The sequence below is a fragment of the Pyxicephalus adspersus genome, chromosome 12 (genome assembly GCF_032062135.1).
Source record: "Pyxicephalus adspersus chromosome 12, UCB_Pads_2.0, whole genome shotgun sequence".
Lineage (NCBI taxonomy): Eukaryota > Metazoa > Chordata > Amphibia > Anura > Pyxicephalidae > Pyxicephalus > Pyxicephalus adspersus.
In genome coordinates, this window is record NC_092869.1 from 30,980,943 (window position 1) to 30,994,543 (window position 13,601).

The following is a 13,601-nucleotide window of genomic DNA, read 5'->3' on the forward strand; positions in this document are numbered from 1 at the left end:
CAAAGTATGTGAGAACCTGCTCACTTAGGGCTAGCCATTCTCATAAAAAAATACAGAAAAGTGCCTGTTGATCTGACAGAAATGTTTTGTGCTCTTATGGTAAACTGACAATGCTGCTTCTGTTGCACTGAAATCCCAAGCAGTGTTAGTCCTATACTCTCCTGCTGGACTACAGATTGCCTGCCATATAGTAGAGAACCATGAACATTCCAAACTGTATAGGTCACAGGTTCCTTGCTTGTACTTGCCATGTCAATTTTCTAAAATGTTATTTTCTATTATACAGTAAATATTCAGTCTTAGCTCTGATTTTCAATAAGTTACTTATATGTATTTTTGTCTGTTGTAGAGATCAGTATGTCCTCCTGGTCCTGGAGGACCACCGCCACCTCCGCCAGGAGCACCAGGTGGGCCAGTATCTTTGCCTTCTGGGAATATTATGCCTCCACCACCCCCACCGCCACTGCCTGGTGGAATGGCTCCCCCACCTCCTCCACCTCCACCCCCTGGTGGCCCTCCTCCTCCCCCAGGACCACCACTTCTAGGAGGATTGGCAGCACCACCTGGAGCACCTCTGGGTTCTGCATTCAAAAGGAAAAATATACCCCAGCCAACCAATCCCCTCAAGTCTTTCAATTGGTCTAAACTGCCAGAGGTAACTGCTCTGACTTCTGTAATTAAATAATACTAAATGTGTTTATGTTTTATCAACTATCTACATGGTTCCATTTCAGAACAAGTTGGAGGGAACTCTCTGGGTTGATCTTGATGACGGTCGGGTGTTCAAAATTTTAGATTTGGAAGATATTGAGCGAACTTTCTCTGCTTACCAAAGACAACAGGTATATTCCTCATTTATTTTTTTAACATAGTAAAGTTTCAGTTATAATGTGAAGATAACAAAAAGACATTATATGTATGACTGTTTTCTAATTGCCTTCTGACCTGTGCCTTCTGTTCTTCAGAGAACAGAACTTCCCTGTACTGAGTAAAATATGTAGGCCAATGCTGACCACATTCTCTAGCTGCTAGTCACACGGCTGTTTGTGCCTCAATAGTTCCTGAGACACTGACCTGCAATAAACACACAAACATCGTCCGTAGATCCGCCAGGGCGGTCGTTCGGACGATGGACGACAGGCGCTGTACACATGCCAGATTCTTGTCCGTTATCGGCCCTGAGCCGATTATCGGATGATAAGATTTGGACTTGTGTACATAGCCTAATAAAATGATGGCTAGATATTGACTGGTTGCTCTTGTCAAAACCTCAAGCCATCCACAAACCAGTTTTTAAGTGAATCTGTCCTGGTAATATACAGGGGCTACCACTGCTGACCTCCTAAAAACTCCAAATGTTTGACGTAAAAACATTTTCACAGTTGCTGGCCAAGGGAACTGATGTAAACCTGAAGTTTTGACGTCAAAGTCAATGTAGGTCAACGTCTCACAGTAAGAAAGCCAAAAATCATCAGTTTGACAACAATCCAGCATTTTCAGAGGGTCAGCAAAGGCACAATTACATAATTTGTTCATTTCAGGTTTTCTTTAGTATGAGATGCTTTTGTTCTGCATCTGGAGAGGTGTTTTTTGGCAGTGTAAAGTGTTTAGGGAGTTGTAATCCCCTATATATTTTATTTTGTAATCACTATAAACTTATTTGCTGTATAAACGATTTTAGATCCAACTGTGGGAAATATTATGTATCACCATTTACACATATATATGTATGAGATAATTCAGGAAGGAGAATTTTAGGTTAAAGGAACATAGAGTGCATTTTTATTAAGCTCAAATTTTAATTTTTATTGTTGGGTTTATATTAATTAAAGGATAACTTTACATTCAGTAAAGGGAAATCTAGCTGGTAAAAATACTTACCTTCACCACCATTTTTGGAACCTTCAGTGGGAAATCACTGAAGAAAATTGCTGTAGCAGGGAGATATTTTACCAGCTGAAATGCACGTGTGGGGCTTACTTGAAGAGCAGTAAACTGCAGCCATTGCGTAGTACAAAGCAGAGGCAAATATGGTCGCCTCATGTACATAAATCAGAAAATATAGAATAAGATTTTTTTTAGAAATGAACACACGTTGAATGGATTATACACATCGATCTGAGCACATATATCAAGCACATAAATCAGGTGCACTTTAAAGTTATTGTGTAAGGTATAAGAACCTATTAGTGGGTTGTGGGGCTGAGTTGTATTTATTGTGACTTGTTGTACCCTAAACACGATATAACACAGCATGTTAACTTTCAGAGCTGTGTGTCAATCGATATTTCTAATTAGGACTGACCTTTCCAACTGACGGCACTACCGAGTCTCCCCTGCATGATATGTATAATTAAATGTAATTGTTCAGTCACTTGTTATGTGATAATTTTGATTAACTTTCACAATCGGTTGACATCACTGAGCTTGTGTTTCTCCTGTTTGCCTCTTTGCTACAAGCTTCTGTCTAAAATTTTACTGTATACCTTGCTGATCTGCTTTGGCCACTCTTGTCTTAATTTGCTGCCACCGCTGAAATTGCACGCAATGATTGCCTTTCCCCATGCTTGGCTGATGACATGACTGCAGGATTTCTTGATCAACAATGGCATTAAACAGGTAAGTGAGCTGCTTGCTGCTACTCTTCAAAAATATATACTATACATAATAATGGGAATAAAAGTACAGTAAAGGTCCAGTTCATCCAATGGAGGCTATTCTGTTATACATAGGGTGTGGTGGGCTCAGTCACTGGGGGGGGGGTTGGGTAGATTCTCATACTAAGGGTGGTGGCAATGCCCCCTGTTGCATTTTCCATATTCTTTATTACAGAAAAACCTTTGAAACATTTTAAATAGCACTATTAAAATGTCTGCAAGATCATCATTATTATTATTAGTAATAATAATAAACCGTGTGTGTGTGTGTATATAATATATATATATATATATATATATATATAGCCCCAGCATATTACGCAGCTCATAGAGATCTTAGGGAGTTATCCTTCAAAGAATCATGAAGAATTTATATAATAATTCCATACAGATCAAAAGAACAAAAGGTTTCTTACTCATTTTGGTTTGGTGGACAGGGTATGACAATTATTCTTTGATGCCCCTGTAGCCAGCTGCCCATCCCAACAACTTTTTTATGGCAAATGCACGTGGATCTAGTTAAAAAAAAATTACATACATCAGTGCAATATTTGGAATCCATGGTTTCGTGGAACAGTAGGACAGAGTCTTTAAGTTAGGTCCGGGTGAACTGCAGTGGCAACACTAAACTTTGGCCTTTAGGACATATTGTCCATTGAGGCTGCCTAACAATATCATTAGTACTGTGATACTAATTCTGCCTTCTGGCTGACAGAGCTTATGTTACAGGGTAGAGATAGATCAAAAGATCCAACCAACCTGTTTTCTGTTTCCTTGTGGATAAGTTGGTTGGGAATGTCAGCTTTCTCCAGGTTACCTTATTATAAACATGTGGCACACCTTCCCTCCAACCATAGTGCACTCGGTGACCTGTGGCTGGGCTCCTATACTGGCTTTTATTGGGAATGCTGATGATTTTATTATTGATGTTCTGGTACACAAACTTGTACTTTTAAATCTCTTCCCAAAATAAATTGTCTGCTGTAGTTACTACCCCATAGACTGTTGACCCCAAGTCCATTTGATTTCTGTAGTTGAAAGATGCTGGGATTAAATAATGGGGTAACGACCATCTTCTGAGACACAATTTGTTATTATTCAGCAAATGGTACGGTAGACCTCCACAGAGAAGGGTAGAGATACAAATCATATAAACTGCATTCATAATCGGAAGCATTTTTTGGCCTGAGTGGGTGGGTCATAAAAGGCTAAAGACAATTGAGAAGGAGTAAGATCGGGGCTTATTGCCATTTCACTGGGAACTACCCATGGCTGCCCAGGATCTTTTAAAACATCAGTAATGGCTTTGTTTTCTCTATTGGACCCTTTGTATTTTAGATTTTATTTCATGGAGTGTATATTAAAATAAATAAACTTGGGAAAATGTTCTTGTGTCATTTACAGAAAGAAACCGATACCACTGATGATACACTGGGATCCAAGATGAAGGTGAAGGAACTCTCTGTAATAGATGGAAGAAGAGCACAGAACTGCAATATTCTCCTCTCCAGGTATGCCCAAAGAACATAGAACATGTTCAGGAGGAGCCGTTCTGTGCATGTTTGCCACTTAGATGTATCAGTGTTTATGTACTGCTTTGTTCCATAAAGTGCACTATTATGAACTATAGATATAATATATATACATTATGAATTACAAATTCTATTTAGTAGCAATTGGGGTTCTACACACAAATGGTAATTACTTGGTCTTTTTATGGGGTTTTGGTTTATGAATGATTACACACCAACCCTGATATCTTAAATTCTCATGATCTAGAAGAGCAAGCAATTAAAGGCCAAAGGAGGGGTCTACAACAAATTAAACACAGATTTACTGGCATGAGACCAGTTACCATCAATGCGATTGATCAGGGAATTCTTTTTACAGAATACTAGTATTAGGAGGACTGCCAGTGTAAAGGGTTGGTTGGTATTCTTCAGAACTAAATTCTATGGCTTCATGAGTTCCATCCATGAAAGTGCATTTCTCTTCATGCTTCCTGAATAGGTATGCTGGCAGAGCAATCTTGCATATGAACCTTCAGTCAGAAGATATTCATTTCTTTTTTTTAAGCATATCAGCTATGTTTTTTTTTAACTTTTATTTATAGCATGTAACTGTAGATCGGTTGTTTAAATACTTTTACATTTTGCTGGTCAGTTCTTCTATGGGTGGGAATGGGTTACATTGTATTTTTAGACATTCCTGTTTAAGTATGTATGCTATGTTGTGTGCAGCAAAGAGAAATTCCTGTGATAAAGCAGTGAAACTACACAGAGAACAAATGTATGTCCTTTGGCATGTAGCTGTGTTTGCCTTAGTAAGCAACAGTGTTTATCTAGAGTAATTACACAACAGAACACTGCAGTGTATTTTGTACAATGTGCAGTGTTGACAAGCTGTTATTCCTATTTGGCCAGTGATAGTTTGCCAGGATATGCAGGTTCAAATTCTTCTGTTAGATCATTTATACCCCAAAGAATCATTAAAACAATGTGCACAATTAAAGGCAAATCTAGGAATATCTAAGGGATACAAAGCAATGAAGCTAGATGTGTATTAAAGCTAAACGGTGGGTTTGGGATGAGAAAAAAAAAAGGATTTTCAGTGGACCCGCTGCCCCTCCTTGCTCAGTGCGTGAGTTAAATGCTCAATAAACATGCAGATGATGTAAATATTTACTGTATTTCTCACCCCCCTGGTATCTTGTGCTCTTCTCTCTGACTCTCCAGGATGGGGGACATCCCCTGCCATCTTTGTTACACTTCAGCCCTCCCAGTTCTAAATTTGTACATGTCAAAAAGCCCGCGCCTGGCTAATAAAAGCAGCTTTAAGGGACTAATCACTCAGCATAATGAAACAATGCTAGAGTGAGAATAAATTTGAGTATTGCAAATTTTTTCTCTATCCCTGGACTTAATCATTCATTCACTAAGTATTCAACCTTTGCAGTGCACAGTGGATCTTTTCCAAGGGTGTTTTTTTTTCTGCTGCCTGGATTGTGGCTTTAATAAATCATGAAAAGTAGCAAGGAGTCAAGTACCTGATTTAAACCCATACACCAGTTCTAAGGAGGCTACTTACAGACGTCAGATGATTCTCATCCTATTCTCGCCTCAGGGCTAGTATCAGATGAGAATTGTGAAAGATCCTTTCCAACATGTGTACGTAGTCTTAAGCTACGTACACACTTCCAATTATTATCGTTGGTGAACGATCCTGCACGATATCTGCGAACGATCGTATAGCACCGATCCTGTACATACAGATACGACACGATCGTTCGCAGATATTGTACACACGATAGATGCAATTGTTTGAACGATACAGGAAGTGACGTGCACCACAGGAAGTGAGCGAACGCGCATGCTCAGACCATGGACGATCAATGAACGACCGTACACACGATAGATGGTCAACGATCGTCGTCCAATCCGATCCGCCGGTCCGGTCGTTCATTTCCAACGACTATCCTCGTTTGTCGGCGTCGTTGGTTACTTTTTTCACGAACGATTTTTGGCCAATCGGCCGTTCGTCGTTTGTTCGTCGTTCATTTCCAACGATAAAAATTGGAAGTGTGTACGCAGCTTTAGATTAGAACAATCTGCCGACAGAGGGAGAGAGCAAAGGGATGACCTTCTGCCATGGCCCCCTTACTGATACTCTGCTGTATCCTATGTACCCTCCAAACTGTAGCAAAGAACGTGGCATTATCTGCCTGACTTTGTAGTGTGGCAAGGCTGTTTTTATTTCAGAATTCAATAAGTCACTGCCTTATCTGTTTGTGCCGGAAATAATGAATGACTTTATCCTTCATCCTGTTTGCTGGATGCCTTTTAGATCAATGAGGAACAATTGTCTGTGGAAAGAGTCTGAACCTTCTGTTGGCTACAGTAACTATTTTTGTTCTTCCAAGATCATTACACTTCAGAACTAATTACACGTTCTAGTGAAAACACATTTTTTAATAAAATTTTATGTAGATTACTTGGCTGCAGAGGTGTGTTAGGAAAAAAATGGTTCCTGATGGTTTTTGTTCATCAATTTAGCTTAAACTATTTAGCTTAAGCTTAAATATGTTTAATTGTAAGAACACATCTTACTAAAACCACAGGAGTCCATGCAAACAAATGCTCCCTCTTCTCTTCCAACTTTGACTAATCCTCACCAATTCATCAGTTCCCGATTCTGTTTAGGGACCCTTCATTGGCCACAAAGGCTCCCTCATTGGACAAAGGAATGTGAACTGACGGAGTCTTATTCCCAAAGTCAGGGATACCCCTATAATACCCATACACAATTGATGGTCATCAACATAGTAAGGTTTTTTAATATTAATTAAATTCAACCATCCTACTTTACAGTAGACAACTTGTGGTGTCCATACATCCTTGCTTCGATTTTCATCACTGCTGATGTTCCCCAAAAATACATTTTAAATGCAAACTCTTAAGCTATGTACACAGGTTCAATAATTGTCATTGGAAAGGATCTTTCACGATCCTTCCCGATGACAAGGGATTGAACAAGCGCTGTACACACAGGGACTGTTTTGCTCTATGACCAGGGGAGGAGGGAGAAAGACGTAGCAGCACTCCCCTTCACTTCCATTACGATCGTTCATGGATCCACCTGGATGGTGCCAGATACACACCAGATTCTTGTCCAATATCAGCCCTGAGGCAATTATTGGATGAGAATTATGTAATGTGTGTACATAGCCTTAGGATACTGAACAATTGTATAGATTATCTGTAAAGTGATGTTTGCACAGTAGCAGCAATGGCCGATTACCCTCCAGCAGTTGGGTTGTGTGCACAGTGACCTGGTACATCTGACCTTCATCCAAAGTTTATGGCTAGTTGTAAGTTTGCCATATGGGAGATCAGGCCAGCTAACACATATTTGACTTGGAGTGGCCCTATCACATTTCTGGCCAAATCTATTAGCTGTATCATTTAAATGACAATAGAAATAAGGGAACAAAAAACAGGTATTTGTTAGCTTTCCTATGCCAGTTGGATGGGAGAGAACTTCCATAATCCAGAGAGATGGGGAAGAACTTACACCAATATTTATATGATGGGTATACATTTTTCACACATATTTGTGAATGATGTTGGTGCCTTATTCTTGTTTATAATAAGGTCATTTCGATATATAGGCAGCACGGTGGCTCAGGGGTTAGCACTCTGGCCTTTGCAGCGCTAGGTCCTAGGTTCGAATCCCAGCCAGGACACTATCTGCATGGAGTTTGCAGGTTCTCCCCGTGTCTGCGTGGGTTTCCTCCGGGTACTCCGGTTTCCTCCCACATCCCAAAAACATAGTTAGGTTCATTGGCTTCCTCCTAAACTGACCTAGACTACATTAATGACATATGACTATAGTAGGGACATTAGATTGTGAGCTCCTTTGGGGGACAGTTAGTGACACAACTATGGACTCTGTACAGCGCTGCGTAATATGATGGCGCTATATAAATACTGTATAATAATAATAATATAACAATATATTGTTCATAACTGCTATTTGTATAAAATATCTATAATTAAAACATTATGTTTCATTCCCCAATGCATGAATAAAGCATTTAGAGAATGAGTGCCTAAATCTGGTCACTGTGGAACTTTACTGACAATGTTTTATTAACCATGCTTGCCATTTTTTTCCTAAAAATGAACACAGAATAGCCCTTCTCTTTTAATGTAAGATATTTTTTGTTTGTTTAACGTAAACAGCTTTTGAAGTAGGAGAAGTTGTGCCTGAGCATTCTACGGAAATTAAACACCTAAGGGATTATTTCATAAACTCCAATTGTTTTTAGTGATTAGACCTTGCTAGCTTTGATCTTAATGTGTTCCACCTCCCTCCCCCCACCCCTACAAACGCCTCTCAGCCAATAACATCTGCCAAGAACAACAGACATGTATATATCATGTGCCAATGTATACAGAGCAACAAAGCAATGTTCCCTGCTGTGTTACAAACAATGTGTTTGTAGAAACACTTGACTAGATAAACGTGCATTTCATGAGATGCTTTATTAACTTTTTATCAAGTGTATAATTTACTTACTATATCAGCATGTTAAAAACAAAAAAAAAAAAAAGAATCTGAAATAATTATCATACAGATCTATGGATGTGATAGTACATTATGCCTGGCTATTGTCACCCTTTATTTATTTTCTCTTAAATTTGATCTCACTTTCGGATTGCTGTAGGATAAATAATCCCTTTCTTTAACCTAATTTGATTATACTGGCACATTTATGCAAAAGTAGTCACTTTAAAGCAGTGTTTATTAACAAGCGTTCCTCCAAAAGTTGCTAGGGGTTCCTGGAGCAATTAACAATTTGGTCCTCTCAGGTCTATTACCACTGGCACCAATTATCTTTTTGGCTATCTGAAAGGGTGACGTTTTTCCCACTATCCGGCAAGAGGGATTCTTACTTGTGGTTAACATGGATCTGAAAACTTTCTCAAGGCTTCAAGGTTGATAAAGGTGGCTATAAAGCATGAAGTGAAGAACATGATTTTATAAAAATATATTAATGATTCAGGTTGAAGCAAACTGCAAGCCAACAGCTAAATAAATGGGTGAGGCACAGAGCTATTTTATCTGCCAAAGGATTTATTTGCTTTGTACATCCATTTATGTGGAGTAAACGGCTTTCCAGACATGGTCCTGTGTTGTATGCCTGCCTGGAGTCCAGCTCCAAACTCTTAAACCATACATACACAAAATAAATACTGTCCTAAAAGTTATTTACACTATAATTTAAGCATTGTGGGCTGACCTACTCCCTACCTTTTTGGATATTGCAATAGAAAGATGTTCCTATCACAATTTTGTCCCTGATTTGGATGTTTCCAATCACTTTTGCATGAGAGCTGAAAGATTTAAATACCACTGGACTGTAGTTAGGTTGTAGCAGTGTTATGACTGGGGGTCCCCTACTTGTATTTTATGTCTGTAGGGCTAATACTAAACAATAGGCATTTAAACATGTGAGAACATGGGAAATCATAACGTGGCAAACGTGTGGTTAAGCACTGACAAGTTCAGAACTGTGTTTTCCAAATGGATACTTTTATGTTTTCTCAGAAAGTTTATATTACTACAAAAATTATTTTCCTGACTTTCACATTTTTATAGTGGATTTTTTAGCCTTTTCATTTGTTTTCATCAAGGGGGGCCCTTAATAACATATCTTGGTTAAAACACCATTTTTTAATAATTAAAAACCACTGTAGCAAGAAAAATGCATTCTGATGTGTTTAGGTGGAAGCAGTTTGTTGTGGACATTAGTCGAGCACACGTGGTTGGGAGGTATGGGGGTGAACAAAGGGCAATCTTCGGCCCCAGAGCTTTGCACTGCAACAAGCTCATGACGGCCCCTCAATTGCTATTTAGTAAGATTTCTGCTGAAATCTGATTGAACTAGAGCAGTGCATAGTAGTAATTCAGATAAACAATCAATATCACAGAGATACTGATCCTGTTCCTGATCCTGTTCCTGATCGTGCACTTTTCTGCTAGTATATAGCCAGCAGAAGAGACTTTTCCTATGGGGACATAGATGGCAAAAATACTTAGAGATGTTAACTCCTCCAAATGCTATCCAAACCTAAGGAAAAATGTTTGGGCTATACATACACGTGGCAAAAAATGTTCTATACATACTTTCCAGAAGTCCAACTCCCCTCATTGTTTTATTTTTGAGTTCAGTCACATGCAGCCCAACTCATATCTCTAAGTCTCCATTGGTGAGATTTCTTTAGCATTGCCTTCACATCCTCTGCTAAAACTTTGACAACAATGTCCATTTTTTAGCTACATTTACCCACTATTAGATGCTTCATGGGGGATTTCTGGGGGTGTACATCATTATTTGGCTTAGGTTTGGCTGTAAGCCAGACATAGATTTCTCAAAAGAAGATTTCTATTGGAGCCCTGACACAGAACAGTGATTCTGTTTGTTGTCAGGCATATAAGGCATGAATTATCTGTTTTGTGTTGAATTAGCCGTTAATGTATATGTACATCCAAAAATATCTTCCTCCAGTCACAAGTCTTCATTACCCTTATAATATTACCCTTTATTTACAACAATGTGCATCAAGCAAATAAAGTACCAGTTGGTCCTCCAAACACACATCTTTGCCAGTCGTGGAAAGTGCTCATGTTGCTGCATGTTATCCAGTAGTTAGCCTGTCTGATACAATGATAGCCACACCACCCAACCTGCCTATGGTTGTTGATTTGACAGCAACTTCTGTATTGCCCTTTTTGCTTGGAAAAAGGAATATTGGTTGCATGACTGCTAAGAAAAGAATTAAAAAGTTATTTATGGGCATTTTTTAGCAATAAACCATATACAGATGTTTGAGCTGTGTTTCTACGTGCCTATTGTTGAATGGTATTCCCACGACTTTGCAGATGCTTTATTGTTAAGCCTGTGGTATGCTATCTTCTCCGAGGGATTTTGTCCATTGAAACTTTTCTATAGTGTTCACAGTTCAGCATGTTTCATTGTGGTATGCTGGTAGTGTTCCTGTGCTGTGACATGTACTGTTCTTTATTTAAATTATGCCGTTTGCATTCTTGCAGGCTAAAGCTGTCAAACGATGAAATAAAGCGTGCCATTTTGACAATGGATGAACAGGAAGACCTTCCAAAAGACATGCTGGAACAGGTGAGGGGCAATACTATGGCTGAATATTTCTTCAGTGCTGACCTTTCCCACAGAGCGGATCACAGACACCTCCAGCCATGTTATCTGTTAGCCAGAGAAATTGTCTCTTGGAAACCAAGTAATGACTGATGAGCTGTAAATAATTAGGAATTGCCATGCTTGAGAACTTCAGCTGTATATAGTGTCAGGTTCTTCTTTCACATAATGGGTGAATGATATTTAGAATGTGTATAGTGACTAAAACATACATTGACAGGCCCAAAAAAGTCATCAAGCCTACAGGGACAGATTTATGATCTGGGGTTGCTTCAATTGGTCAGATCTAGGTTCTGCAACAATATGAGCCTAGAACATGAGGTCAGCTGACTACCTAAATATCTTGAATGATCAGGTTTTATCATCAGTGTATTTTTTCTTACTTGATGGCACAGGCAGATTCCAAGATGGCAATGCCAGGATACAATAGGCACAAATTGTGAAAGACTGGTTCTGGACATCATTTTCACACATGGATTGACCACCAAGAAGTCCAGGCCTTAACCCCATTGAAAATCTTTGGGATATGTTAAAGAAGATGATACCCAACAGTCTGACTATCCCATTGATGTTTTTTTAGATGCAACTGTCCACTTTAAAGTAAGGTCTGTTTTGCTAAAAACAACATATATATTAAACATAAAAAACACAAACAAACGCATATTAAAGCTGATCAAGAAAAGAGAAATTAAAAAATAATTTGCCCCAGATCTGGTTTATACCCACTCAATGCAGCCTCATTGGGGAGCTGGGTGTATGAAATCTGAAAATGTGCTTCAGCAAATCATTGGCAAAGTTATTTGCACTCATAACAGCACAATTCCTGGCCCTGATCGGTGGGCCTGGGACACATAGGTCTTTAGAGCAGCGAAATGTTATTTCCTTGGTCCTTCTGATTGCCTCTGAAAATATACGGCTAAAGTCTGAAAAAGAATTATCGTGGAAAGTAGATGCTGAGAGATGTCAGTAAACTTGCTGCTGTTCAAGAAGCATGAAACTATCTCCTAATATAAAGCAGGCAACATTCTTTTGCCAGTAAAACATTTTAGCATTAGCAAGATTTCGTAATAAACTAATGATGTGACACAATGACAAGGGATTACATAAGGACATCAAAGAGCAAGCAGACTGGTGTTAAAAATGGTACCCTGAGCATGGGAGACCCAATAGTAAAATGTCATGTACTCCTCATTTATCGAGCAAGCTACAGGCAGGATGGTGAAATAGGAATATACAGCTGTGTAGAAGACTTGACAATGAAACATGCAACAAATAGCAACAAATATTTTGCAAATTTTTTGCAGCTCCTGAAGTTTGTTCCAGAGAAGAGTGACATTGATTTGCTGGAGGAGCATAAACATGAACTGGATCGTATGGCCAAAGCAGACCGATTCCTCTTCGAAATGAGCAGGTTTGTGTCCTATTTGTCATGTTAAGGAATATGACACTGTATTCTTCTTATGGGTTTCTAGTTCTAGCAGTCACTGCTTTTAAAAATGGCATCCATTAATTTGCTGCACTAAGCAATCATTGGCCCGTTCCTGACCAGAGGTCAGTGAACTCTAGATGTTAAGGCCAAGTTTATCAGCATCTGCGTGTGTCAATCAACACAACTATATCTGGTAATTTCTCACCTAAATGTATTTACAATATATATATATATTAGGAAATTAGTTATGTTTTAGGCATCTTTTTGTTTCTTGAAGCTAAAAAGTAATGACCAAATTAATTTCATGTAACACAGGCTTACTGAGCTTGTCTCTGCATATTCCAGGCTGTTCAAGACAAAGTGTCTCACTAATGCAGTTTTACAACATTTTTTTCATTACAATTCACTATGATCAGGCCCCAGATGACTAAGGGACTATTACAGGCCAGTAATAATGGGCAGAACAAGTGAATGAGGACATCTTTGGTGACAAGTCCATTTGTCATACTTTTTAAAATGGGAACATTTGACTAACAATATGTAAAGTGACCACTAAATTAGTCATCTATGGTTGTCTGATGAGGGCTGAAGATATTTATAGACAGAAGGACCCAGCCAGTCAAGATAAAGCAATGATAGTCTCATTTCTGTTGAAGGGCCTTTAACCTCCCTAGAGGTAACCCGGAGTGTGACTCAGGGTTGAAAAAAGTTGCTAAAAGCGGTAACCCCGAGTCACACCCGGGGTAGGTAAACCCATGAGAAGGTATGTAAATACAGC

The 13,601-nt window shown here is 39.0% G+C and overlaps 1 protein-coding gene across 3 annotated transcripts in view; it reads left to right on the top strand.

Annotated features, from left to right (window-relative positions):
* The window catches only part of DAAM1 (dishevelled associated activator of morphogenesis 1), a 114,871-nt gene that overhangs the window by 84,150 nt on the left and 17,120 nt on the right, over positions 1 to 13,601 (top strand). For 2 of the 3 annotated variants that reach the window (XM_072428579.1, XM_072428578.1), the window contains 6 exons: positions 350 to 655; positions 735 to 842; positions 2,590 to 2,619; positions 4,062 to 4,168; positions 11,274 to 11,358; positions 12,699 to 12,805. In XM_072428579.1, coding sequence (XP_072284680.1) covers positions 350 to 655; positions 735 to 842; positions 2,590 to 2,619; positions 4,062 to 4,168; positions 11,274 to 11,358; positions 12,699 to 12,805 — 743 coding nt within the window. The remainder of the gene's footprint in view (positions 1 to 349; positions 656 to 734; positions 843 to 2,589; positions 2,620 to 4,061; positions 4,169 to 11,273; positions 11,359 to 12,698; positions 12,806 to 13,601) is intronic. The other variant, XM_072428580.1, reaches the window with a different exon arrangement.